Source organism: Capricornis sumatraensis, chromosome X, assembly GCF_032405125.1.
Source record: "Capricornis sumatraensis isolate serow.1 chromosome X, serow.2, whole genome shotgun sequence".
NCBI lineage: Eukaryota > Metazoa > Chordata > Mammalia > Artiodactyla > Bovidae > Capricornis > Capricornis sumatraensis.
This window is the reverse complement of record NC_091092.1, coordinates 57199063-57223925: the sequence shown is the minus strand read 5'-3', so window position 1 is coordinate 57223925 and position 24863 is coordinate 57199063. Positions and strand designations below refer to the sequence as shown.

Below are 24863 nucleotides of genomic sequence, written 5' to 3'. Positions count from 1 at the left end.
GACAGAGTCTGGGGTAAATGCATAGTACATTAACATAGCTTAAGACAAACATTTCCATAAGAAAAATGCATTGGTTAACTTAAGGTTTGAGAATAGTTAACTTCAGGTGAAACCAGGTGTCATTATGGCAACACAGTAGTTTAAGAGAAACCTCCTTTTATTTTTTTTTATAATAATTTTTTATTCCTTTATTTTAATTTACAATACTGTATTGGTTTTGCCATACATTGACATGAATCAACCACGGGTGTACATGCGTTCCCAAACATGAACCCCCCACCCACCTCCCTCCCCATAACATCTCTCTGGGTCATCATGCTTGGGGCTGGTGCACAGAGAAACCTCCTTTTAAATTTGTATAGAGAAGGAAAAATATATCACGTTTGTTTCCTTCTGCCTCTTAAGAGAGATAAAAATGTCGGACACTTGCAGCTTATTTCCTCTGTTTGGAGACCCCTGGCCTTCCTGCCCTTTACCCTCTCAGAATGACACACAAGAAGGACAGGAGGATGAATTCACTACAAGTACTTTTATCATCTAATTCTTTCCCCATCAATATTACTGCTAAGTAAGCTCACATTTCCAAAACAGTTCTGATTCCAATTCGATTGTGTCCCTTTCAGGGTCACAAAACAAAATGGAAGAGTTTCCAATCTCTTACAAAACAGCAAAACTCTTGTTCTTAACTGGGTAAGCACAAACACATTGTGATCAACATCATTCACCAAGCTAACACTGACGTTTATTTAGCCTTTTGTGAAAACAATCAAAGCTTGAAAAATTTCTAAGGAAAACAGATGAACCTCCATGTCATCATAGAGAACAGAAGCCCAAAGATGGTATGAACTGGTTCCCCCAACTGGCCCGGGCCCTCACTTCTGAGAAGGCTGACTACTCCCTCTTCACTCACAGAGGGAATGATCAACCTGGCTGCTGCTCTGGCTCAGGTCCCCTATTCCTCCTCCCTTGCAGCCTCTGCAGACAGGAGTGGGAAGGCCCTCAAAGCCCTCTGTTTGACCCTGAGCACAAACGCCATGACTTGCCACTTGCTGGTCTCCACATAGGCCCAGGGACCCCACAGGCACTCATAGCGAGCAGGGTGGCTGTCAGGCACCTGCCGGTACTCCAGGTATCCCTCTTACAGCCACACTTGTGTCAGCTGCTCCCTGGGCTCCCCAAAGACACAGTGCTCACTCCCAACACACGCCGCCCCATCCTGCTGAGTGCTCCCCAGACTGCCTCCTCAGGGGCCAGGGCTTCATTCTGCATGATCAGGCTGAGGACCAGCACCAGGAAGCCGGCCTTGGGCAGGCTCTGCCCACTGCTCAGCATCTCATCACAGGTGAGGCCCAGGGTGGGGACCATGATGTAGATGTGCTCCCTGGGGTTCAAATCCTTCATCTCCATGCCAACGACCACCTGTAGGCACTGTGAGGCTTGAGTGAAGACCACTGGGAAGTGCTCCTGGTTATCCCTGAGGGCCTTCTTCAGCATTTCCGCTTGGGAGGTCAGCTGTTTGGCCAGATACTTGAGGAGAAAGAACTTCATCAGGTTAGCCACCATCTCATTCAGAGCTTCCTGGGGCAAGGCCTCTGCAAGGGCGGAGCAGGAGACTGTGGGGGAGGAAGCTGAGGGGGATGCAGCCTCCCCCGCCTCAGCCCCAAAGAGCTGTGCCTCCACAGGGCCCTGGGCCTTGCCTGGGTCCTGAAGGTCTTCCTCGAGCTTGCTCAGCTCAATCATCTCGACCACAAGCGTGATGCCTGCGATCAAACCACAGAGTGAGGCATGGGAGCAAATGGGGACAGATGAGGACCATGGGCCCAGATGGTGGATAGAGGGGCTGTGAACAGCCTCACCTGAGAACCACAGGCCTTGGCAGCCACAGGCCATTTGCAGGTCTCCTCTTGAAAGGTGCTCTCAGACCTCACAGGGGCATGCCTCTGGAGTGGCCAGTCCCCTGGCTACCTGAAGGAGGAAGTGAGGTGGCTCCCTAGGGTGTGGTCAGCACAGCCCGAGATTTCTGGGACTGACAAGGTAAGGGGATTAGGCCCTTGTGGGGTCCCCTCTGTTCTGGGATGGGGAGCCCTTGGTGTACACTCAGGGCACCCTCCTCACCTTGACTCGCAGCACTGCCTGGACCTCCTCTGCTCTCTGAACTCAGGACCTGGGCCTCAGATGTCTGCCTTTGCCTCCTGGTTCCTGCAGCTCCTGTGAGAGAAATGGAGGGGTACCTCGGTGGTATCCTGTGGCCCAGCCCTGAGCATTCTCTGACGGTACGAGGGGAGGACTCTGTGAGGTCCCCTCAGTTGTGTGGTGGGAGGTCCCCTCGGGGCTCCCTTGTAATGCACACCTTTCCCCTGGCACAACCTGGTCCCTCTCCTCTAGGGGCCTGCAGGGAAACTCAGAACAAGACCTGAGACTGAACAGAAACAGCTGAGGGGCCCCACATGTGGCAGCACCTGCCCAGGGTCTCCTGCAGCTTGTAGGCTGGGTAGATGTTCAGTCCTCTGCTCCTCCTCATGTCCTGCCTGGCCTCCCAGCACTGACCACAGGGGCACGGGTCTGCTCAGTCTTCCATTGGGGTTGGGGAGTCCAGCCTCTGCTGACCTGAAGCCTCTCTGCCCTCTGCCTGGAAAACCCCACCTCCTGAGGTCCCTAAGCCAGAGGTCAAGAAACTGCTCACCCCACTCTGGGCCCTCCAAGACCCTCTTGCAAGGGCCAAGATCCCTCCCTGTTGGGGTCTAACCACCTCAGTCCTTCCTTGCATGGAGCCTAGACTCCAGACAAGACCTGGAAGTGTACTGTCTGCCATTTGGAGGTTCTGCTGCTTTCAACAGGTCCCCGGTCTCTCTGACAGGGATGTCAGGCAATGTGGCACAAGGTCGTCCTGCCCGGGGCCTACCAGGGTTCCCTCTGTTCTGAGATCTGGCTACCCTCAGTCCTCCCTCAGGGTCCTCACCTTGACTTCCAGTAGGACCTAGGCTCTGTCCTCTCCTCACTGTAGTCCCTGCTCCTCACACCAGGTCCCCAGTCTCACAGAACTGGATGTCAGGAAATCAGGACAGACCTAGTGTGCACGTCTCACCCCGAGGGCTCCCAGGGCCGATGGCAGGGACAGGGATTTGTGGGGTTCCATCAGTCTTACCTTGGAATCCCTAGAATCTTCACTTGAGGTCCCTTCAGTCTTCCCTCAGGGACCTCACCTTATCTCCAGGTATGACTTCAGATTCTTTCCTCTCCCCTCCCCTATTAACGCCCCAACCCTCATACCAGGACCCCAGTCTTTCTGAGATTTGGATGTCAGTAAGTCCGTTCTCCATACTAGGACACCAGTCTGAAAGCTGGATATTAGGAAGTCAGACCCCTGTACCAGGTTCCCCAGTCTCTCTGAGACCCAGATGTCAAGAAATGCAGCATGTGTTCTTCTGCCCTGTGTCCTCCCAGAGCCCACTCTGCTCTGGGGTCCAGGGTCCCCTCAGTCCTCCCTCAGAGTCCTCACCTTGACTCTCAAAAGAACTGAGATCTTTCCCACTGCCCATCTGAGGCCCTGCCCCTTCTAACAGTTGCCTAATGTCTCTGAGACACAGATGCGGAAGTCAGAACAGGCTGCCAAGTGCTCATCCTACCACCAGGGTGGCCCAGGGCTGACAGCAGGGTCAGGGATCTGCGGGGTTCCTTATATCCTCCCTCAGGGACCTCATCTTAATCTCTGGCAGATCCGGGGATGCCCCTTGTGTTGACCAGAGGCGGGACCCTCACATCAAGGCTCAGGGGGCACAGAGGGTGGATGAGCACATGCTACATTTCCTGACATCTGGGTCTCAGAGAAAGTGGGGACCTGGGAAAAGGGGTGAAGCCTCAGGTGAGCAGAGGGAAGAAGCCCAGCTCCTCCAGGGTTTCAATTTGAGGACCCTGAGGGACGACTGAGGGGACCCTGGACCCCAATCAGAGGAGACCTCAGAAAAGCCTGTAGCTGCTGTTGGTCCTCGGCAGCCCTGGGATACGATGAGCCCAAAATGCATGGTCGCACTTCCCGACATCCGGGTCTCTGACGGGCGACCTCGCATATGGGGCGGGGCCTCAGGGGGGGCCGATTCCCAGGTCCTGTGGGGTTGAAGACCCTGAGGCCCCTGAAGAGGGACTAGAGGACCCCGGATCCCTAATCAGAGGAGACCTCAGAGAAGCCCGTCTCTGTTGTCAGTCCAGGGCAACCGTGGGGGCAGGATGAGCACTACACGCATGCGCTGACTTCCTGACATCCGGGTCTTCAAGAGACTGGGGTCCTGGTATAAGGGGCGGGGCTTCAGTTGCGGAGAAGCGACAATCCAGGTCCTGCGCGGAGGCAAGGTGAGGTGCCTGAAGGAGGACTGGGGGGACCCTGAGTGAGGACCGACAGAACCCCACAGATCCCCGCCCCTGTAGTTGGCCCTCGGAGACTTTGTGGTGAGAAGAGCACACTCGGCCTGTCTGACTTCCTAACATGCGGGTCATAGAGGAACTGGAGGCCTTGTGAAAGCGGCGAGGTCTCAAAATGGCGGACGGGACAATGACAGGTCCTGCCTGGAGTCTAGGCTCCATGCGAGGAAGGACTGAGGTGGTTAGACCCCATCAGAGAGGGATCTTGATCCTTGCACGAGGGTCTTGGAGGGCCCAGAGTGGGGTGAGCAGGGTGAGCAGTTTCTTGACCTCTGGCTTAGGGACCTCAGGAGGTGAGGTTTTACGGGCGGAGGCTTCAGGTTGACAGAGGCTGGACTGAGCAGATCCCCTCCCCTGTGGTCAGTGCTGGGAGGCCAGTCAGGACGTGAGGAGGAGCTGAGGACCGAGCATCTCCCTAGCCTAGGACCCGCGCAAAGCCCTGGGCAGGTGCGGCCGCATGTGGGGTCCCTCAGCGCTTTCTGTTCAGGTTTGTGTCTTGTTCTGAGTTTCCTTGTAATCCTCCAAAGGGGACGGTCCAGACCATGCCGGGGGAAAGGTGAGCACTACAAGGGACCCACCACACAACTGGGTGTACTCACAGAGTCCACCCCCTCCTACCAGCACAGAAGGCCCAGGGCTGTGCCACAGTACAGCCCTTAGCTGTCACCTCCATTTCTCTCACAGGAGCTCCCGGAACCAGGAGGTGAAGCCAGAGGTCTGAAGCCTGTGTTCTGAGTTCAGAGAGCAGAGGAGATCCAGGCAGTATCAGAAGTCAAGGTGAGAGGGTGCCCTGAAGTGAACCAGAGGCTCCCTATCCCACAACAGAGGGGGGCCCCAGAAGGCCCCAATTCCTCCCACTTTGTTGGCCCCAGAAATCTTGGGCTGTGCTGACCGCACCCTGGGGAGCCACCTCACTTCCTCTTTCGGGTAGCCAGGGGACTGGCCTCCCAGGAGGAGCGCTCCTGTGAGGTCTGAGAGCACCCCTCAAGGGGAGACCTGTAAGTGGCCTGTGTCATACCATCCAGGGTGCGTTTCTTAGCCGAGGCCGCTCTCACCTCCTCTCTCCCCGAGGCCCTTGGTCCCCATCTGTACCTCTGCCTCACTTCCGTGTCTTGTTTGACCTCAGGCGTTGTGCTCGCGGTCAAGATGAGTGAACTCAGCAAACCCGAGGAAGACCTTCAGGAGCCAGGAGAGGCCCAGGGCCCTGGAGCGGTGCAGCTCTTGGCGGCTGAGGTGGGGGAGGCCCCATCTGACGTGGCCTCCTACCCCCCAGCATCCTGCTCCACTCCTGTGGCGCCCTTGCCCCGAGAAATTCTGAATGAGATGATGGCTAACCTTATGAAGTTTCTGCTCCTCAAGTATCGAGCCAAGAAGCTGACCTCCCTGGCAGAAATGCTGAATAATGTCTTCAGGGATAACCAGGAGCACTTCCCGGTGGTCTTCAGTCAAGCCTTAGAGTACCTGCAGCTGGTCTTTGGTGTGGAGGTGAAGGAGGTGGATCCCACAGAGCACATCTACGTCATGGTCCCCACCCTGGGCCTCACCTGTGATGAGATGCTGAGCGATGGGCAGGGCCTGCCCAAGGCCGGCCTCCTGGTGCTGGTCCTCAGCGTGATCATGTGTAGTGGAGACCCGGCCCCTGAGGAGGCAGTCTGGGGAGCACTCAGCAGGATGAGGATGTATGTTGGGAGCGAGCACTGTGTCTTTGGGGAGCCCAGGGAGCTGCTGACCCAAGTGTGGGTGGGTGGGGGGTACCTGGAGTACCGGCAGGTGCCTGACAGTGACCCTGCTCGCTACGAGTTCCTGTGGGGTCCCCGGGCCTATGCGGAGACCAGCAAAGAGCAAGTCATGGCATTTGTGCTCAGGGTCAGACAAAGGGCTTTGAGGGCCTTCCCACTCCTGTCTGCAGAGGCTGTGGGGGAGGAGGAATAGGGGGCCTGAGCCAGAGCAGCAGCCAGGTTGATCCTTCCCTCTGTGATTGAAGAGGAAGTAGTCAGCCTTCAGTCAGAAGTGAGGGCCCGGGCCAGTTGGGAGAACCAGTGTGTAGCATCTTTTGGTTCATGTTCTCTATGATGACATGGGGATTCATCTCTGTTTTCTTTAGAAATTTTTCAAAGTTTGATTTCAGAGAAGGCTAAAGAAACATCAGTATCTTAGCTTTGTGAATGATATTGATCCCAGCGTATTTTTGGTTACTCAGTTCAAAAACAAGAGTTTTGCTGTTTTGTAATGAGATTGGGAAGTCTTCCATTTTGTTTTGTGGTCCTGAACAGAATACAATGGAATAGGAATTAGAACTTTTTTGAAAACTTGAACTTATGTAGCAATAGTATTGAAAGGAGAAGAATTAGATAATAAAAGTAATTATAGTGAATTCATGCTTATGTCCTTCTTGTATGTCATTCACAATAACTAAATTATCTGTTTATTGAATTTTCCTTGGTTGTTAAAGAAAGCAGCAGACAATCTGAGACCCTGCTCACTGGCTCATTTATTCCAAAGACTGTACAGATTCTCTGCTCCGTGAAGGGCTGTTAGCAGTGGAGACACTAGGAGAAGCCGGACACCCCCACGCTTTCAGCGATGGTCTAGAGCTGCAGTCACATGAGGTCTGCCTTGGGGGTGAGGGGAATCTCTGAAATGGATCATTGCTGTGAGGTGTCCTTTTGCCCAGAGACATCTCTTTCTAGGACAGGAAGAAGGGGTCCTGGCTCTTGTCCCATAGCTGTTGACCACAGAGATGAAATAGGTGTTTTCCACCCACCATCTGCTAGGAATCCTAGAGAAATGTGAATCTTGCTCTTTTATGTATGGCCCAGTTTTCCCTGTGCTGGCCCTCCTGTCTCTGCCCTGGGAAGCTGATTACCAAGTACATTGAAATAACAGTTTATTTGGTCATCTGGACTTTATTACTTTCACTTGTGAGCATGGTCTAGATTTCATTTGGATGAAATGAGTGGAGAGAAGCTACAAAAGTGGACAGGACCTGCTGTGTGACTAGAATCTTGGGATCTTTGAGTGAGCTGTGCCCAGCTGGAGACACTGCTCTCCACCCTGAAACACACATAAACACTGAAATTGAATAATATATTCCCCGGGAGGAAAACACAGAACAGCAATTCTGAGTGGTTTTCTATTCCATTTCCAATTAAGCTGCCAGTAAAGGCTGTGCCTGGCATCAAAGGGCAGGAGCGACTTCCGGCCCTAAGGAGGTGGTGGGGTCACTGCAGTGGGGGGTGCAGACGGGTGCAGGGGGCGAGGGGGCAGCTCTGTGCTGAGTGCCAGAGAACAACGGGAACAGGAGATGTGATCGTGCCCACATATGTGGCAGCTGCCAGATAGTCAGTGGACTCTTGGAAAAGGTGGAGAATTTCAAGGCCCATGTGCCCTGCTCAGACTCTCCTCCCCAAAACAAAGGAGATTTTTAACCGGTGCTCTTCGTTGAGCATCTGCTAGGCAGTGTGCAATTGGAGAGATGTCAGGTGTTCAGTCACCTCTTTTTTTCCTCTCTCCCTGCACACATGGGGACACCACCCTGCCAGGCCTCTTCACTTAGGAAGGGTCATGTGATGACCCGGGCCAGTGAATTTTCAGCAGAAGCATTTTTGTCAGGACCATTTGTTTTGAAGGGATATAGGCGCCTGGGGTTTGATCCTCAAGTCAGGACAACACAGAGACATAGACCACTCTGAGTGTGGTTCCTCTCCCAGAGACAAGTCGTGCGCCTCTGACCCTTGAGAGAGGCTGCCCCACAGGGAGCTGGCTGCAGGAATCCCACCCACCTCCCCCAGAGACCCACAGCCTGCCCCTGACCCCCTTGAGCTGCACTGTCATCCCCCTTGGGGCTGTGCTCAGTCTCCATCGGGAGGGCAGCAGCCAGCTGCCAAAGGCCCCTGTTGGGGTTGGGGGCATCCTCCTCATGGGTCCCAGCCCCGAGGCCCCCTACCCCTGCTGCCCACAGTGTCCCATCTCCCCGGAACCTGGCCTTGGGTTTTGTCCTGCCTGCCCCCCCACCCTGCCCCATGCATTGGCAGTGGATTAGGCCTTGGTCCTGATGACCTCGTGTGTGTAACTTTATTTGGAAATCCCAGAGCAGCATCCCCTTCCACGGTGCTTCAGCTGGAGCCAGCAGGACTTGATGCAGCCCCTGGGCGAGTCTCCTGGTGGTGGGTCAGTAGTAATCATTGCCATGGAAGTGCGGGGCACATCTCTAAGATCCTGAGGCGTATCAGACCATTCCCTGTGGAATCCCTGTGGAACATGGTGGAGTAAACTCAGGATCTTGTGAATGTGACTGTGAGTCCTGGCTTTTGAGCCTGAGTGTGAGAGGCAGAGGGGTGTCTGGTCAGCCACCCGCAGAGCCAGCTAGGACTTTGGTGTCCCCAGTCAGGCTCTTCAAGCAGAGGACAAGCTCTAGAAGATGCCTGGGAGGACACTCGCCCAGGCGCCAGAGGCCCCAGACTCCAACGAGGATTCCGAAAGGAGCCAGGCAGGAGCAGAATCTGGGGTCCCAGGGGTACAGGCTGCAAAGAGGGTCAACAGCCCCAGAGACATGGAAGCAGCAAGCCCCTGGAGACCTCATCAGACCTGCCCGGGGCTGGCCGGGAGAGGGAGTGGGGAGCAGATGCCTCTGCAGATGAGCTGCCACCCTGGCCTCCAGGAGGACATCTGTGCTGTGGGGCCGAGGCTGGGACCACAGCCTCAGGGGGCACTCCAGGATGTATATGTGACAGCTCTCATAACAGGTACTCCTCATGCGCCTTATTGGATATGACTGTTAGGTGTGGATGGGTTCTTGCTCTGGGTACAGAAGAACCTCAGGGCTTTGATTGCTAGGAGGCCCAAACTGCCCCCTACCCCCACCGACTTATCTGGAGGTCATTTCAGGATCCAGCATCTTCTGCAGCAGTCTCTGTGTGGACACACACCACCCTGTTCCCCAGCTAATCTTGCCCAGGGCATCACAGATTGGACAGGCACCTCCCCTGGCTTAAGGAGTCTCAGTGAATGTTCTGTTCCTCTGAGAAGTCCCTGTGTTTCCTTATGGCTTCTCTGGAGGCTCAGTGTTAAAGAATCTGCCTGCAATGTGGGAGATGCAAGTTCGATCCCTGGGTGGGAAGATACTCTCGAGGAGGAAAAGGCATCTCACTCCACTATTCTTACCTGGGAAATCCCATGGACAGAGGAGCTGGGGTAGGGGGGGTGTGCCACAGTCCACGGTGTCACAAAGGGTCAGACACGACTGATTGACTGAGTACTCACATGTACGCACGACTAAAGGTTTGCTCTGGACCCTTGTATCCTTGGCAAGACACTTACCCCTGCCTGGATCTTGACAGACTTCTGTGGCAAATAATACTGGCAGACGTCTTAAAGTGGTTTATGAGCAAGTACAGGGTTCCAGGTCTATACCTGGCCTCGGTTGGTGGCTTTTGCCATATCCAGGCAAAACATCTATGAGGTTGGATCAGGGCAGCTTTTGTGGGACTTGACAAAAAGTGGATCCAGAAATGTTTCTGTGTGGAAGAGGCCCGGTTAGTATATTATATGGGATTGGCGGTTAAGGGAGAGGAAAAGTCAAAGCTAATTTAGCAAGGGTTGTTTCACACTTAGTTTCTGTGCTTGTGTTTGGTTTCCTTTCTATTTCCTTTTTTAACGTACTCAGCATGTTTTGCCCAAAATTTCCTTGCCTTTTTCATTTTGAAAACAGACTTTATTTTCACCTTTTCCTTTATAACCCGTTTAACCCTTGTAAACCTTTAAGATTTGAAAAAAAAAAAAAACCTGTGAAAATAGAAGAAATCTCTTATGCCCCACACCCAGTCTCCCCTATTCCTAATATCCTATGGTAATATGATACATTTAATACAATTAATGACGAAGTATTGATGCATTATTTGTTATCAACTAAAGCCCATGCTTTACTCAGATTTCTATAGGGTTACCCGTTCCCGGATCCTGGCAAGGAAACTACACTAACATTTAGTTGTAATGTCTCCTTGGGTTCCCCTTAGCTTTAATATTTCTTTGTTTTGGATGATCTTGGCAGTTTTGAGGAGTACTCAGTAGATGTTTTGTACCATGTCCCTTGACTTGTATTTGTCTGATATTTTACTCATGACTAGTCTGGGATTACAAGTTTGGGGGAGGAATTTTACAGATGTAAAATCCTATTCTCATCACATTGTATCAAGTGTATATATTATTAGCACAATTGATCACTGATGATGCCCTCATTGATCATGTGGCTGAGGTAGTGCTTGTCAGGTGTATGTGATAAAGTGATTGTTTTATGTCCCCTTTCCACCCTGTCCTCTTTGGAAGAAAGTCATGATGTGCAGTCCATGCTTCAGGGGTGGGGAGTTATGCTCCACTTTCTACAAGTGGGAGTGTCTGCATAAACTGGAATTTTTCTGTGTGAAACACTTCTCTATCCTTGTTTGTGTAATTAAGAAATTATTTTTGTTTCTCAGTACGGAATCATGGTATCTTTATTACACTTTGGGTTAAAATCCAATACAACTTTATATATTTTTATTTTCCAGTTGTTCTCGGATTGGCCATTGGGAGCTCTTCCTGTCATATCCCTTTGTATATACCTTTGTCATACCCCTGGAAATGTTGCTTCCTCTTGAAAGTTTTTTGAGCATGTTTTAAATTTTCACATCATACAAGATGCTCCAGTCTCATTTTCCATATTTCCGGTCCCAATTCTAGAATCATAAATTTTTCCATGGAGCCCTTGTTCCTTTTATTGTCAAATGCTATTGACAAAACTAGATCTGTGCACTAAGTGTGTTCATTGGTACTGAAGAGTCATTGCTTCTGGGCACCCGTTGGTTGACAGGGCAAAGAATTATATGTGTACTTCTTATCCTGTGTTTATTTATATATCTAGAAATATTTTAGATGGTAATGATTTCATGGGTATGACACTAAAAACACAGGCCAAAAAAAGAAAAATGTGGATAAATTGGACCTCATTAAAAAAAAAAAAATGTCTGTGCATCAAAGAACACAATCAAGGAATTCTACTTCTGAGTGTATAGTCAAAAGGAAATGAAAATAGGATACCGAAAAGATATCTGCATTCCTACATTTATCGCAACATTGTTCACAATAGCCAAAATATGGACACAACCTAAGCGTCCCTCAGTGGATGAATGGATCAAGAAGATGCAACATATTCAGTCTGCAGCCATGTGAGAGAAGGAAATCCTGCCATTTGCAACAACTTGGAAGGAGCTTGAGGGCATTATGCTAAGTAAAATAAGGGAGACAGAAAAAGATAAGTACGGTTTGTTATCATTTACACGTGGAATCTGAAAAGGACAAAGTGGGACTGCCCTGGCAGTCCAGTAGCTAAGACTCTGCACTTGCAATGCAGGGAGCATGGATTTGATCCCTGGTTAGGGAAGTAAGATCCCACACCATTGTGCTGTTATTGTATTATCTAACTACTTGGTCATCTAGGCGAATCCATTCAAGGGAAGTACACAACAGAGTGAGGAAACTAAATACCCCCCACTCTGTGTGAGAGGACCAGAAGGAGAGTCTCCTGGTAGCCAGAGTGAGGGCAGATAGTGGGGAAGAGCAAGTGTGAGCAAGGGATCCCAGCAAGTTGTAGGAACTCCTGAGTTCCACCTGAGCTGTACATGCAGGAATCTCACCAGAGACAGAATATCAAAAGCATGGAGAACTGAACCAGTGCCCAAGGGGCAGGCTGGGCCCTGCGTGATTCACAAACACTATGGATCTAAATATCACTGCATCAACCACAGCAAAACGCACATTGATTTCAAGCACATGTGAAACGTTCAACAAGATAGAATCCTATATCCTCAAAACAAACTAAAAAAATTTAAATGATGCGGAGTATGTTCTCTGACAAGAAAAGAATCAAACTAGAAATCAAACAATATGGAAGGAGAAGAAAAGTCTCAAAACACTTGGAAATTAAACAACCATCCACAGGTAAAAGAGAGATTCTCAAGGAAGTAGAAACTGCACTGGAATGAATTAAAATGAAAGGGCAATGTATTGGAATTTATGGGATGCATCTAAATCAGTGTTAAGAGGGAAAATTACAGCATTTAATGTTTAGATTAAGAAAGAAGAAAGACCTCAATCAATAATCTATGCTTCCACGTTAACTTAGAAAAAGAAGGAAAACTATACCCAAAGCAATCTGCAAACAAACACACCAAAAACAGAAGAGAAAAAAATTAAAATCAAAAGTAAAGAAAAAAAAATCATAGGAAAAAAAACTGGTTCATTGAAAAGATCAACAAAATTGATAAAACTCTTGCCAGATAAACAAAATCAAAAAAGAGAAGACAAATGACTAATATCAGAAGTGAAATACTGACTATCACTACAGTCCTACAAGCCCTACACTAAAGATGTTGGAAGGATAAAAAGGAAACACTAAGAAAAAATCTATGTACTGTACATAAATTCAAGAACTTAAGTGGAATTTTAAAATTACTCAAAATCCAGAAACTACTCAACTCACCCCTGATGAAATGTATAATCTTTATAGTACTACAATTATTAGAAAATGGATGTCACATTTTAAAATTTTCTAAAAAGAAAATCTTTAGACCCTCAGAAATATCAAAAAGCTCAAGCAGAAACTGTCACAACCAGCTTTATCAGAACTCTGAAAAATTGTCAAAAGTTAACAGCAACTAAGCTACCAAGATTGTGAGCTCCACTGGGTAAGGGTTACTGTCATGCTCTGTGGTCCTGGTGTCCACCATGGGCCTTGGCACTCAGTGGGAGATCAGAAAGTGTTTGCTAAATAATGTCTTACTCGCGGCTCCTGCAATCTGGTTGGATCAACTTTATTTGACCTCCAATACATTTAACTGGAGAAGGCGATGGCACCCCACTCTAGTACTCTTGCCTGGAAAATCCCATGGACAGAGGAGCCTGGTGGGCTGCAGTCCACGGGGTCGCTAAGAGTCAGAAACGACTGAGCGACTTCACTTTCACTTTTCACTTTCATGCATTGGAGAAGGAAATGGCAACCCACTCTGGTGTTCTTGCCTGGAGAATCCCAGGGACGGGGGAGCCTGGTGGGCTTCCATCTATAGGGCCGCACAGAGTCTGACATGACTGAAGCGACTTAGCAGCAGCATCAATACATTTAACAGGTCAACATGACCATAAACACAAACAGGAGCAGTGGCACAAGTATATCTCTGCAAACATCTGTAGCAGAGGTGCCTGACACTGACATACCAACAGAGACAGAACTATTTTAGCCCATGGGTAGCTTTAAAAACTTCCTTTTTTTTTTTTTCATGAAAATCTGATCACTGCTGTGAAAGAACAAAACGATGGCAAGAAAGAGCTCCTCACAGAATGACAAGCTGAGCCCTTGTCCTCCAAGTGCTGGGAGAACCGAAGTGGCATTTATAGGAGGAAATGACCGACCAGGCACAATAGGAAGGCTATGTAGGTTTGGAGGAGTACAATATTCTGATGACTTCCGGAAGTATCAAACCCAGTCCTTTCCTAAAATATCCTCTGGCACATTCATGACACAGAGACCTTTGACTCTTCTAACAGGATAAACGTCCTGGCCCTTCCCTGATAGTGTATGCGTCAAATGTCAGTACACAAGAAACAAGTGCCCGCACAGTCCAAATTCCAGGCCTGGCCTTCCTGTCACTGTTACACAAAAGTGAGCGTATGAAACGAGTATTTAGTAATTGTTTCACTTTTGCTTAAGTCAAAAGGACCTGAGACTGTGTTTGGTTAGCAAATCCACCCTTCAATGGCACCCCGCTCCAGTACTCTTGCCTGGAAAATCCCATGGATGGAGGAGCCTGATGGGCTGCAGTCCATGGGGTCGGTAAGAGTCGGATGCGACTGAGCGACTTCACTTTCACTTTTCACTTTCATGCATTGGAGAAGGAAATGGCAACCCACTCCAGTGTTCTTGCCTGGAGAATCCCAGGGATGGGGGAGCCTGGTGAGCTGCCGTCTATGGGGTCACACAGAGTCGGACACGACTGAAGTGACTTAGCAGCAGCAACAGAGAGGTCAAGTCAGTATCTGTTATAATAATAAACTTTTATTATAAACATCATGCAATTAAACTTGAAATTCTGAGTGAAATGGACAATTTTTTTAAAAAAGACCAAATCAGTCCATAAAGAAACAGGAAACTTTAAACAATCCAAACTTTAACTATAGTCAACACCCAAGCTACCTTCAAATGTTCCAAGACAGGCAATTAGGGTGGCCAATTCTACCAATGGTCAGGGAAAACTAATCTCCATCTTATATAAACTCTTCTAAAGCACATACAAAAAAACTGGGAAATTATTTAACTTCTTTGCCCAGACCAGCTTTCCTTGACTATAAAACCAGATGAGTACCCCCACTCCTACCATGCAAAGAACACTTGAGCAAAGTTCACCCACACAGTAGCAAATATCCTAAGCAAACTAATAGCATATTCAATCTAGCAGTGAATTACATGGACAGACAGGTTATGGCTAAAGAATGAAAATATGATTAAACTAGAAAATAGCTCAAGTATAATTCTCCAAAATAATAAGTTAGGGGAAAACATTGAAGCATGTCAATGGATGTGGGAATAGCTTCTGAAATCAATTCAACATGAGTGTGACTTTTGAGATTAGAAAAGAACTTCCATTTCCTAATATCTACAGCAAACATATGTGAAATGTTTGATGCATTCCCATTAAAGACAGGAACATGTCAAAGATGCATGCTCTCCCTTGTACAAAGCAAAAATTCACTGGAACACAGAGTTAGAACTGTGCATGTCAAAGGAAATAAGAAGTATGAATATTGAAAAGGATAATATTTTGTGGCAATATGGTCATCCACATAGGGAATTCAAAGAAATCGATACATGGAATACTCAAATTAATAAGAGATGAGAAAAACTTTGCATGGAAGATTACTACAGTAAAACCAAGAGCCTTGCCACATACACAAAGCACTATTTAGAAGATGTAATTTAAAAATGCCCCATTTGCAACACAAATCCAAAAATTACCTAAGAAGGCTAACAAAATATGTAAAATCTTAATAGAGGCTACAACACAAATTTATAGTAGATATGGAAAAAAGTCTCAAATAAATGGTCTCAAACAACAAGTCTCTAGCAGTATACCATATTCATTTATGGGGGGAAACTGTTGTAAAGATGTCAAGGCTGCTTAAACTATTTACAGATTTAGTGCTTTTCCTGTAGCTCTCAAGATGGTGGTGAAGTGTAGGCTGCCATCTTCTGTTCCCAAAATCTACCCTGGCAAAGTAAAGAAGAGAAAATGAAGCAAATGAGAAGTACAATATCGACCACAAAAGCTAAACAACATAACAGCCTCTGGAGGAGACTGAATTCTGTTTTGAACAGGATAATAAAATGCAGGAGGAGAGAGTGGGGGAGTTTCTGGGGTTAACAGCGTGAGAGATTCCTGCCCTGCCATCACAAGGCCAACAGCCGCCAGACCCTTTGAGCTCTGTTCTGTCCCTCAGGCGCATCCCACAGCCCAACACTCAGGGCTCCTCACACCTGCTCGCCTCCCAGGTGAAGAACAGAGGCCGCGGGGCTTGGGCATCTTCCCAGGATCACGTGCTAGTGAGGGCTGGGGTGGGCTCCAAGCCCTGGTCTCAATTCCTCTGGAGCCCCCGCCCTTCCTGCCCACTCCAGGCTGTGGCCCGACCTTCTGACTTCTCATGCCTTCCTCTTCTCAGTGCTACACGATGCCTCTGAGGTGAGAAAAAGCAGGCCCGCAGAAGGAAGGGGTCAAGGAGAACCAGAAGCACCGTGGGGCTGCTCTGGGGTTTGCTGAGAACTGACTCTGCGGGGGCCAGCATCTCTGTCCAGTCCCAGCGCCTCCCGCGTGAGGGCAGAGCCCTGTCCCTGCTGCTGCCATGGGGCCTCCTGCCCAGCTGAACCTGCCAGGCTGACCAGCTCCTCGCTGCTGCCCCTTCTGAAGGCTGCACAGGAGGATCTCCTGTCCTTCCCTACACAGAACTTTCCAACTCCCTGCAGAAGTCCTCTGGCTGTCCCAGCCCTCACTCTGCAACCCCTCCAACACCTACAGTCCCTTTGCTTTGGATAGTAACCTTTAGACACCTGGTAATCCTTCTGGGCAACTTCAACACATTCTCCAAATGTTTTCCTGTTGGGTGTGTGAGTACTCTGATGTGCCGCATAATCAACTGGTTCTTTGGATATAAACCTGAAGTTAAAGAGAGGGATTTTTAAAACCCCCTGACATTTGCAGCTGGATTTTAATGGGGTGTCTTCTTTGAAACTGGCCACCAAACACATGCCTAGATGAATGAGCTTACTAGCTGGTCAAAACCCAAAGCCTCCATCCTACGTGGTAGATGAGGAAGGAACACAGAAGTGGAGCCAAGGATTCCAACTCTGAAAACTGCGGGATCCTCCTCTGAGGTGAAGAAATCGTTCCTCTGTAGCTCAGATTTTAAAAGAAAAAAATAATTATCCATCTTTTTGGCCTCTTGTCTGGCACCTGACTCACAGGAATGTCATGGTTGTCAGTGTGCCTCTTGTCTGGTACCTGACTCACAGGAATGTCATGGTTGTCAGTGTGCCTAACGGTACCTGGGCAGGTGCTCAGGCAAGTCCAGTTGTGTGGAGGCAGCTGAAACTCCCAGGAGAAGATAGCCTTGCATCAAAAGAGACCATTCTCAGTCGACTGACATTACAGTCAGTATTACAGTCCGGATCGCAAAGGGAAGTACAGAAATGTGCTTTGTGGTGACATGTAAATCCACCTGACTGACATTTACATGCTTCTCTTAAGATTAATGTGACACCGTGTTTGAAAACAACTGACATATAGGAGGCACTTAAGTATTTGGAGGATATCAAGGCAAATCTGGCTTTCTCAGAAACTCTTCCAAGAAGTGAAGAAGCTAGTCATAACAAATGATAATGCTGCTGCTGCTGCTGCTAAGTCGTTTCAGTCGTGTCCAACTCTGTGCGATCCTATAGACGGCAGCCCACCAGGCTCCCCCATCCCTGGGATTCTCCAGGCAAGAACACTGGAGTGGGTTGCCATTTCCTTCTCCAATGCATGAAAGTGAAAAGTGAAAGTGAAGTCGCTTAGTCATGTCTGAATCTTAGCGACCCCATGGACTGTAGCCCACCAGGCTCCTCTGCCCATGGGATTTTCCAGGCAAGAGTACTGAAGTGGGGTGCCATTGCCTTCTCCAACAAATGATAATGGCCACTCTTAATTGAGCACCTACTATGGATCACTATATGAGAGAGACTACAAGTGCTTGTCATTATCTTGTCTTCCTTTCCTCCATCCCAGACACAGGGGACTCTACATCGCCTGTCTACTTGCAGCTAGGAAGGGTCATGTGACTAGCCATTGCTATTGAGATATGAGAAGGAGCATGGCTGCTCACGTCTGGAGCCAGTATGCCATTTCTGTGCTTTCTCTTTCACTCAGCAGCAAACATGGCAATCCAATGGTAGAACTCCAGAATGGAAAGAGCATGGGAACTGGGGCCCCCTCAGATCAGAGTTAGTGTTAGTGGCTCAGTTGTGTCTGACCCTTTGTAGCCCCATTTGCTGAAGTTCGCCAGGCTCCTCTGATATTCTCCAGGCAAGAATACTCGAGTGGGTTGCCATTCTCTTCTCCAGGGGATCATGCTGAACTAGGGATGGAACCTGCATGTCCTGTCTCCTGTGTTGCTGGCGGTCTCTTTACTGTCTGAGCCACCAGGGAAGCCCAAGTTGAGCCATTTAAATTTCAGGTTTTGCCCGTTGTGTCAACTGGCAGTTACTTTAGCTGACATACAGCTACTATCTTGGCTTTCCTGATGGCTCAGATAGTAAAGAAAACACCTGAATGCAGGAGACCCAGATTCAATCCCTGGGTTGGAAAGATTCCTTGGAGAAGAGCATGGCAACCCACTCCAGTATTCTTGCTTGGAGAATCCCATGGATAGAGGAGTCTGGTGGGCTACACCCCATGGGGTCTCAAGGAGATGGACATGACTGAGTGACTAACAATAACTAACAAACGTGTTGTTAGAGTTATTTATGTATTGTAATTACAGTGATAATAGTGCATGCACTCGTCTTGAGAAAACTTTCAAAACTCCAGACAAATCATTTTTTCCCTCTGCAGTTTCCTCAAAATTTAGCCCTGCCTTCAGAAATAACCACATCTAACAATCTGGTGTATGTAATTTTAAAGCTGATTCTAGACTTTCACACGTAATTGTTCATGAGTCTGAGGTGTGAGGGCTGATTATGACCATGATATGGCAGTGGCATATGACAAGCTTTATATGGGCAGTACTTTGACAGGATGGCATGTGAAGGGAAGTCCCTCACAGCAAGAGATCTTGCAGAGATCATGGCAAAGACTCACCACCCAGAAGGGCAAGATGCGAGAGAAGGCCCAGTGGAAAGGGAATCGGAGGGTGATGTCACTTCCCAGCACAGTGAGGGATCTCTGGGTCAGAGAGCTCCGAAAGGCAGCAGTGGCTTGAAGTCTTATGGGTTCCAGGTTATAGTTGTCTCATCTATGCCCAGTTACCGTTATCTATGCCCAGCAGGTTTGGGGTTCAGTTTTTCAGAGTATGCCAAGAAAGCAGGTTCTAAATGGTGAAAATCAGTCTATTTGGACTACATTTAAAGTAATTAGATATTCAAAAATTTGAGCTTCTTGGGGAATATTTTAGGGAAGGGCTCCATCTCACACTTCTGCAACCATTCTGTAGCACACTCCACTCCCAGCCCCAAGCTTAAGTTGCCTTCCTATTGTGCCTGATGGGTCATTTCCTCCTAAATGCCACCACAGTTCCCCCAGCACTTAAGGGACACTGGCTTAGCTTGTCATTCTATGAGGTGCTCTCTCTTGCCACCATCTTGTTCTTTCAGAGCATTGATCTGACTTTCCTAGAAAATGGGACTTTTTACTGTTACCCATGGGCTAAAATGGTTTGTCTATGACTGTGTAAGTGCCAGGCACCTCTCCTACAAATGTTCGCAGAAATGAACTTGTGTCATTGCTCCTGTTTGTGTGTATGGCCGTGTTGACATGTATTGGGGGCCAAGTAAAGTTGATATGACCAGATCATGTGATCTGTAAGTCATTTTCTGATCTTCTACTGAGTGCCCGTGGTGGCCACCAGGACCACAGAGCATGGCATGTGAGCTCTGACTTGAGCAACTCATGATCTAATAGGCAATCTGGCCACATACACTTCACAGCATTCTCGAGGCAAGAATACTGGATTGAATTGGCATTTCCTCCTTCGGTGGACCACGTTTTGTCAGGACTCTTCACTGTGACCTGTCCATCTTGGGTGGCCCTTCACAGCATGGCTCATAACTTCACTGAGTTATTCAAGCCCCTTTGCCTCAACAAGGCTGTGGGCCATGAAGGGTACCTTGATGCTGGGAAAGATTTAAGGCAAAAGGAGAAGAAGGCTGCAGAGGATGAGATGGTTAGATAGCATCACCTAACCAATGGGCATAAATTTGAGCAAACTCTGTGAGATAGTAGAGGACAGAAGAGCCTGGTGTGCTGCAGTCCATGGGGTCGCAAAGAGTCGGACATGACTTAACAACTGAATAACAATAAATGGGCACAGAACAAAGTTCCTTCTTTATGTTTTAGAAATACCAAAGCATATAGACAACAAAAATGGATAAACACAAATGTATTTGGTTTTCAGTGAGCATATTTAGTCAGACTTAGGTTTAAGGGAGTTGGCAAAGTACCTGGCTATAAACAGGGACTCTGAATCCAGCCAGCCTGGATTTCAATCCTGACTCCTCCACTTCCTGGCTGAGTGATCTTGTGTAAGCTTTTGACCTCTCTGTGCCTCAGTTCCCTCATCTGTAAACCATGGATAGCAATAGTACCTAACTCATGGGGCAGTTTTGAGGACAAAACCAGGTAATATCTGTAAAGCACATTCAACAGCACCTGGCACATAGTAAATACCAAGTGACTGCTTATTAAATCAGCAAATTCTGACCTCATCAGACACTGCTGTGTAGCCTCAGGATTCTGTCATTCAGCTCGATAAACAGAACTTGGACAGTCTGTAAAACAGGGCTAAAATTTGTGCTCCAACATGAAACACAGCCTCCTGCAAAGCATGGTGTATGGTTATCCTTATCCTTGACGGAGGCCTGGAAGCCCTCCGATCCTCCCATGCTCCAGTGGGTGTTATTGCACCTCTCGAATGTTCTACATGGATGGCCTCCCTTCCCATGACTTAAGCCTCCAATAGCTAAACTGCAGGGTATAACTTGCATTTCACTCTCCCAGTTATCTCTGTTGCCATTTCAGATCACAGAGGTCACAGTAATGATTTGAAACCAGATGACTGGTATTCCTAGCCTCTTCTCATTTAGATGAATAAGTATCAGTTGATCAACATCCTGACATGTGCTGCTCATCCCCAAACACTCATTTATGCTTTTTCCACACCCTGTCATGGGCATGTGCTTTTGTTGTGCATCAGACACAACCTGCTGTTATAGCAGAGGCAACTGGGAGCCTTGGCCCGAGTGGGAAATTCAGATCAACAGGAATACTCATTATTTGTGATCAGCTTCTAATTAGTTCCACCATTTCTGTGCTCTTCTGAGCCCAGCTCTGGTTTTTCATATGTCTACTCCCCTGGTACTTGAAGATGCATATTGCTTTCCAGCACTGGCAGTCAGTAGCCAGGGTAGACAAAAGAACCCAGCGCCTGCAAAGACAGTTCCCTACAGGGAAGGAGTGCCATGAGAAGAGCCAGACAGGCAGCTTCCTGCAATGCTTTCAGAAAAACAGCCATTGTAGGGGCCACTTCTGTTATAGGGACCCCAAACAGATTGCTTTAAAATTATTTGCAAATACATTAAAACTGCCATTACTTAAAATTGCCCAGCACATCAAGACACTTTGCAGACCTCACCTTGGGGCTTAATTCCTGAGTCATGTCAAGAGCTGCCACACTTCCAGGCATGTTGGAGGCAGCCAATGGACCATGATCCAGTCTCCTGGGAGATGTCAGGCTGGTGGAGGAGCTGAAGGAACCAAGGGTGTGCTAGTGGGTTTTTCCACACTTGTGTTTTCACTCATAACATAATGGAAACTGCTCCTTCCATCTTCCCTGCCACCTTGGCCTTGAGATGTATGTGATGTTGAACCTGGAAAGGCCCTGAGGGATTTTATATGGCAGGAAAGGCTAGGTTTTTCTGGTCCTCCATGACTGACTCTCTCTGACATTTCTGATCTAATCTTCAGATAGTTAGCCGGTCACTCCTGATATATGTATATCAATACCAATGTACTCAGTTCAGTTCAGTTCAGTCACTCAGTCATGTCCAACTCTTTGTGACCCCATGAATCGCAGCACGCCAGGCCTCCCTGTCCATCACCAACTCCTGCAGTTTACCCAAACTCATGTCCATCGAGTTGGTGATGCCATCCAGCCATCTCATCCTCTGTCGTCCCCTTCTCCTCCTGCCCCCAATCTCTCCCAGCATCAGGGTCTTTTCCAATGAGTCAACTCTTCACATGAGGTGGCCAAAGTATTGGAGTTTCAGCTTTAGCATCAGCCCTACCAAAGAACACCCAGGACCGATCTCCTTTAGGATTGATTGGTTGGATCTCCTTGCAGTTCAAAGGACTCTCAACAGTCTTCTCCAACACCACAGTTCAAAGGCATCAATTCTTCAGCGCTCAGCCTTCTTCACAGTCCAACTCTCACATCCATACATGACCACTGGAAAAACCATAGCTTTGACTAGACCAATCTTTGTTGGCAAAGTAATGTCTCTGCTTTTGAATATGCTATATAGGTTGGTCATAACTTTCCTTCCAAGGAGTAAGCGTCTTTTAATTTCATGGCTCCAATCACCATCTGCAGTGATTTTGGAGCCCAAAACAATAAAGTCTGACACTGTTTCCACTGATTCCTCATCTATTTCCCATGAAGTGATGGGACCAGATACCATGATCTTCATTTTCTGAACGTTGAGCTTTAAGCCAACTTTTTCACTTTCCTCTTTCACTTTCATCAAGAGGCTTTTTAGTTCCTCTTCACTTCCTGCCATAAGGGCGGTGTCACCTGCATATTTGAAGTTATTGATATTTCTCCCGGCAGTCTTGATTCCAGCTTGTGTTTCTTCCAGTCCAGCGTTTCTCATGATGTACTCTGCATAGAAGTTAAATAAGCAGGGTGACAATATACAGCCTTGATGTACTCCTTTTCCTATTTGGAACCAGTCTGTTGTTCCATGTCCAGTTCTAACTGTTGCTTCCTGACCTGCAAATAGGTTTTTCAAGAGGCAGGTCAGGTGGTCTGGTATTCCCATCTCTTTCAGAATTTTCCCACAGTTTATTGTGATCCACACATTCAAAGGCTTTGGCATAGGCAATAAAGCAGAAATAGATGTTTTCCTGGAACTCTCTTGCTTTTTCCATGATCCAGCGGATGTTGGCAATTTGATCTCTGGTTCCTCTGCCTTTTCGAAAACCAGCTTGAACATCTGGAAGTTCACGGTTCACATATTGCTGAAGCCTGGCTTGGAGACTTTTGAGCATTACTTTACTAGCGTGTGGGGTGGTGACTGAGAGGAGCTACTTCACGTCCCAGGTCAGGGGTGGCACCCGAGAGGAGCAACCCCATGTCCAAGAAGTGGCGGCTGCATGGGCACAGGAGGGCAGAGAGGAGCTACTCCACGTTCAAAGTCAGGAGGGGCGACCTTGTCCAAAGTAAGGAGCAGCAGCTGCGCTTTGCTGGAGCAGTCGTGAAGAGACACCCCACGTCCAAGGTAAGAGAAACCCAAGTAAGATAGTAGGTGTTGCGAGAGGGCATCAGAGGACAGACACACTGAAACCATAATCTCAGAAAACTAGCCTATCTGATCACATGGACCACAGCCTTGTCTAACTCAATGAAACCAAGCCATGCCGTGTGGGGCCGCCCAAGACGGGTGGGTCATGGTGGAGAGGTCTGACAGAAAGTGGTCCACTGAAGAAGGGAATGGCAAACCACTTCAGTATTCTTGCGTTGAGAACCCCATGAACAGTATGAAAAGGCAAAATGATCAGATACTGAAAAGGGAACTCCCCATGTCGCTAGGTGCCCAGTATGCTACTGCAGATCAGTGGAGAAATAACTCCAGAAAGAATGAAGGGATGGAGCCAAAGCAAAAATAATACCCAGCTGTGGATGTGACTGGTGATAGAAGCAAGGTCCAATGCTGTAAAGAGCAATATTGCATAGGAACCTGGAATGTTAGGTCCATGAATCAAGGCAAATTGGAAGTGGTCAAACAGGAGACGGCAAGAGTGAACGTCGACATTCTAGGAATCGGCCAACTAAAATGGACTGGGATGGGTGAATTTAACTCAGATGACCATTATATCTACTACTGTGGGCAGGAAACCCTCAGAAGAAATGGAGTAGCCATCATGGTCAACAGAAGAGTCTGAAATGCAGTACTTGGATGCAATCTCAAAAACCACAAAATGATCTCTGTTCATTTCCAAGGCAAACCATTCAATATCATGGTAATCCAAGCCTATGCCCCAACCAGTAATACTGAAGAAGCTGAAATTGAACAGTTCTATGAAGACTACAAGACCTTTAAGAACTAACACCCAAAGAATATGTCATTTTTATTATAGGGGAGTGGAGTGCAAAAGTAGGAAGTCAAGAAACACCTGGAGTAACAGGCAAATTTGGCCTTGGAGTATGGAATGAAGCAGGGCAAAGGCTAATAGAGTTTTGCCAAGAGAATGCACTGGTGATAGCAAACCAATGTACTAGTGTATACCAATATATTGGTATATACCAGTGTACCAATTTATACTGATATAAACCCAAATGTACAATAATTGATGAATAGACAGAATGTGTATCTATGCAGGGCTTCCCTGATAGCTTAGTTGGTCAATGACATATTATTCAACCATTAAAAAAGATTGAACTAAAAACTTAAGGGGAAAGAAAGAAGAATGTACTGATACTTGTTCCAACCTGAACCAACCTTTAACTATTTGAATGGGGGTAAGTTCCAGAGAATGGCTTTTCTTTCTAGAGGAGGATGTGATGGGTAATTTCTAGCTAGTGATTTTCTAGAGGGGGATTCAGATGTTGGGTAGGGCTTGGGAGTAGATTTCGGGAGGCTGCTCCAAAATCACTGCAGATGGTGACTGCAGCTTACTCCTTGGAAGGAAAGTTATGACCAACCTAGATAGCATATTCAAAAGCAGAGACATTACTTTGCCATCAAAGGTCCGTCTAGTCAAGGCTATGGTTTTTCCTGTGGTCACATATGGATGTGAGAGTGGGACTGTGAAGAAAGCTGAGCGCCGAAGAATTGATGCTTTTGAACTGTGGTGTTGGAGAAGACTCTTGAGAGTCCCTTGGACTGCAAGGAGATCCAACCA

The 24863-nt window shown here is 47.9% G+C and overlaps 1 protein-coding gene and 1 pseudogene across 1 annotated transcript; one reads left to right on the top strand and one right to left on the bottom strand.

Annotated features, from left to right (window-relative positions):
* Positions 1-952: 952 nt before the first annotated feature.
* LOC138070744 (melanoma-associated antigen 10-like) lies at positions 953-1740 on the bottom strand (annotated as a pseudogene).
* Positions 1741-5562: 3822 nt separating this feature from the next.
* LOC138070752 (melanoma-associated antigen 10-like) lies at positions 5563-6348 on the top strand. The gene has a single exon (XM_068961963.1). The coding sequence runs from the start codon at positions 5563-5565 to the stop codon at positions 6346-6348; it is 786 nt and encodes a 261-aa protein (XP_068818064.1).
* The last annotated feature ends 18515 nt before the right edge of the window (positions 6349-24863 follow it).

Excerpts from the sequence above, each read along its gene's own strand:
- LOC138070752 (XM_068961963.1), top strand. The coding sequence starts at position 5,563 with ATGAGTGAACTCAGCAAACCCGAGGAAGACCTTCAGGAGCCAGGAGAG.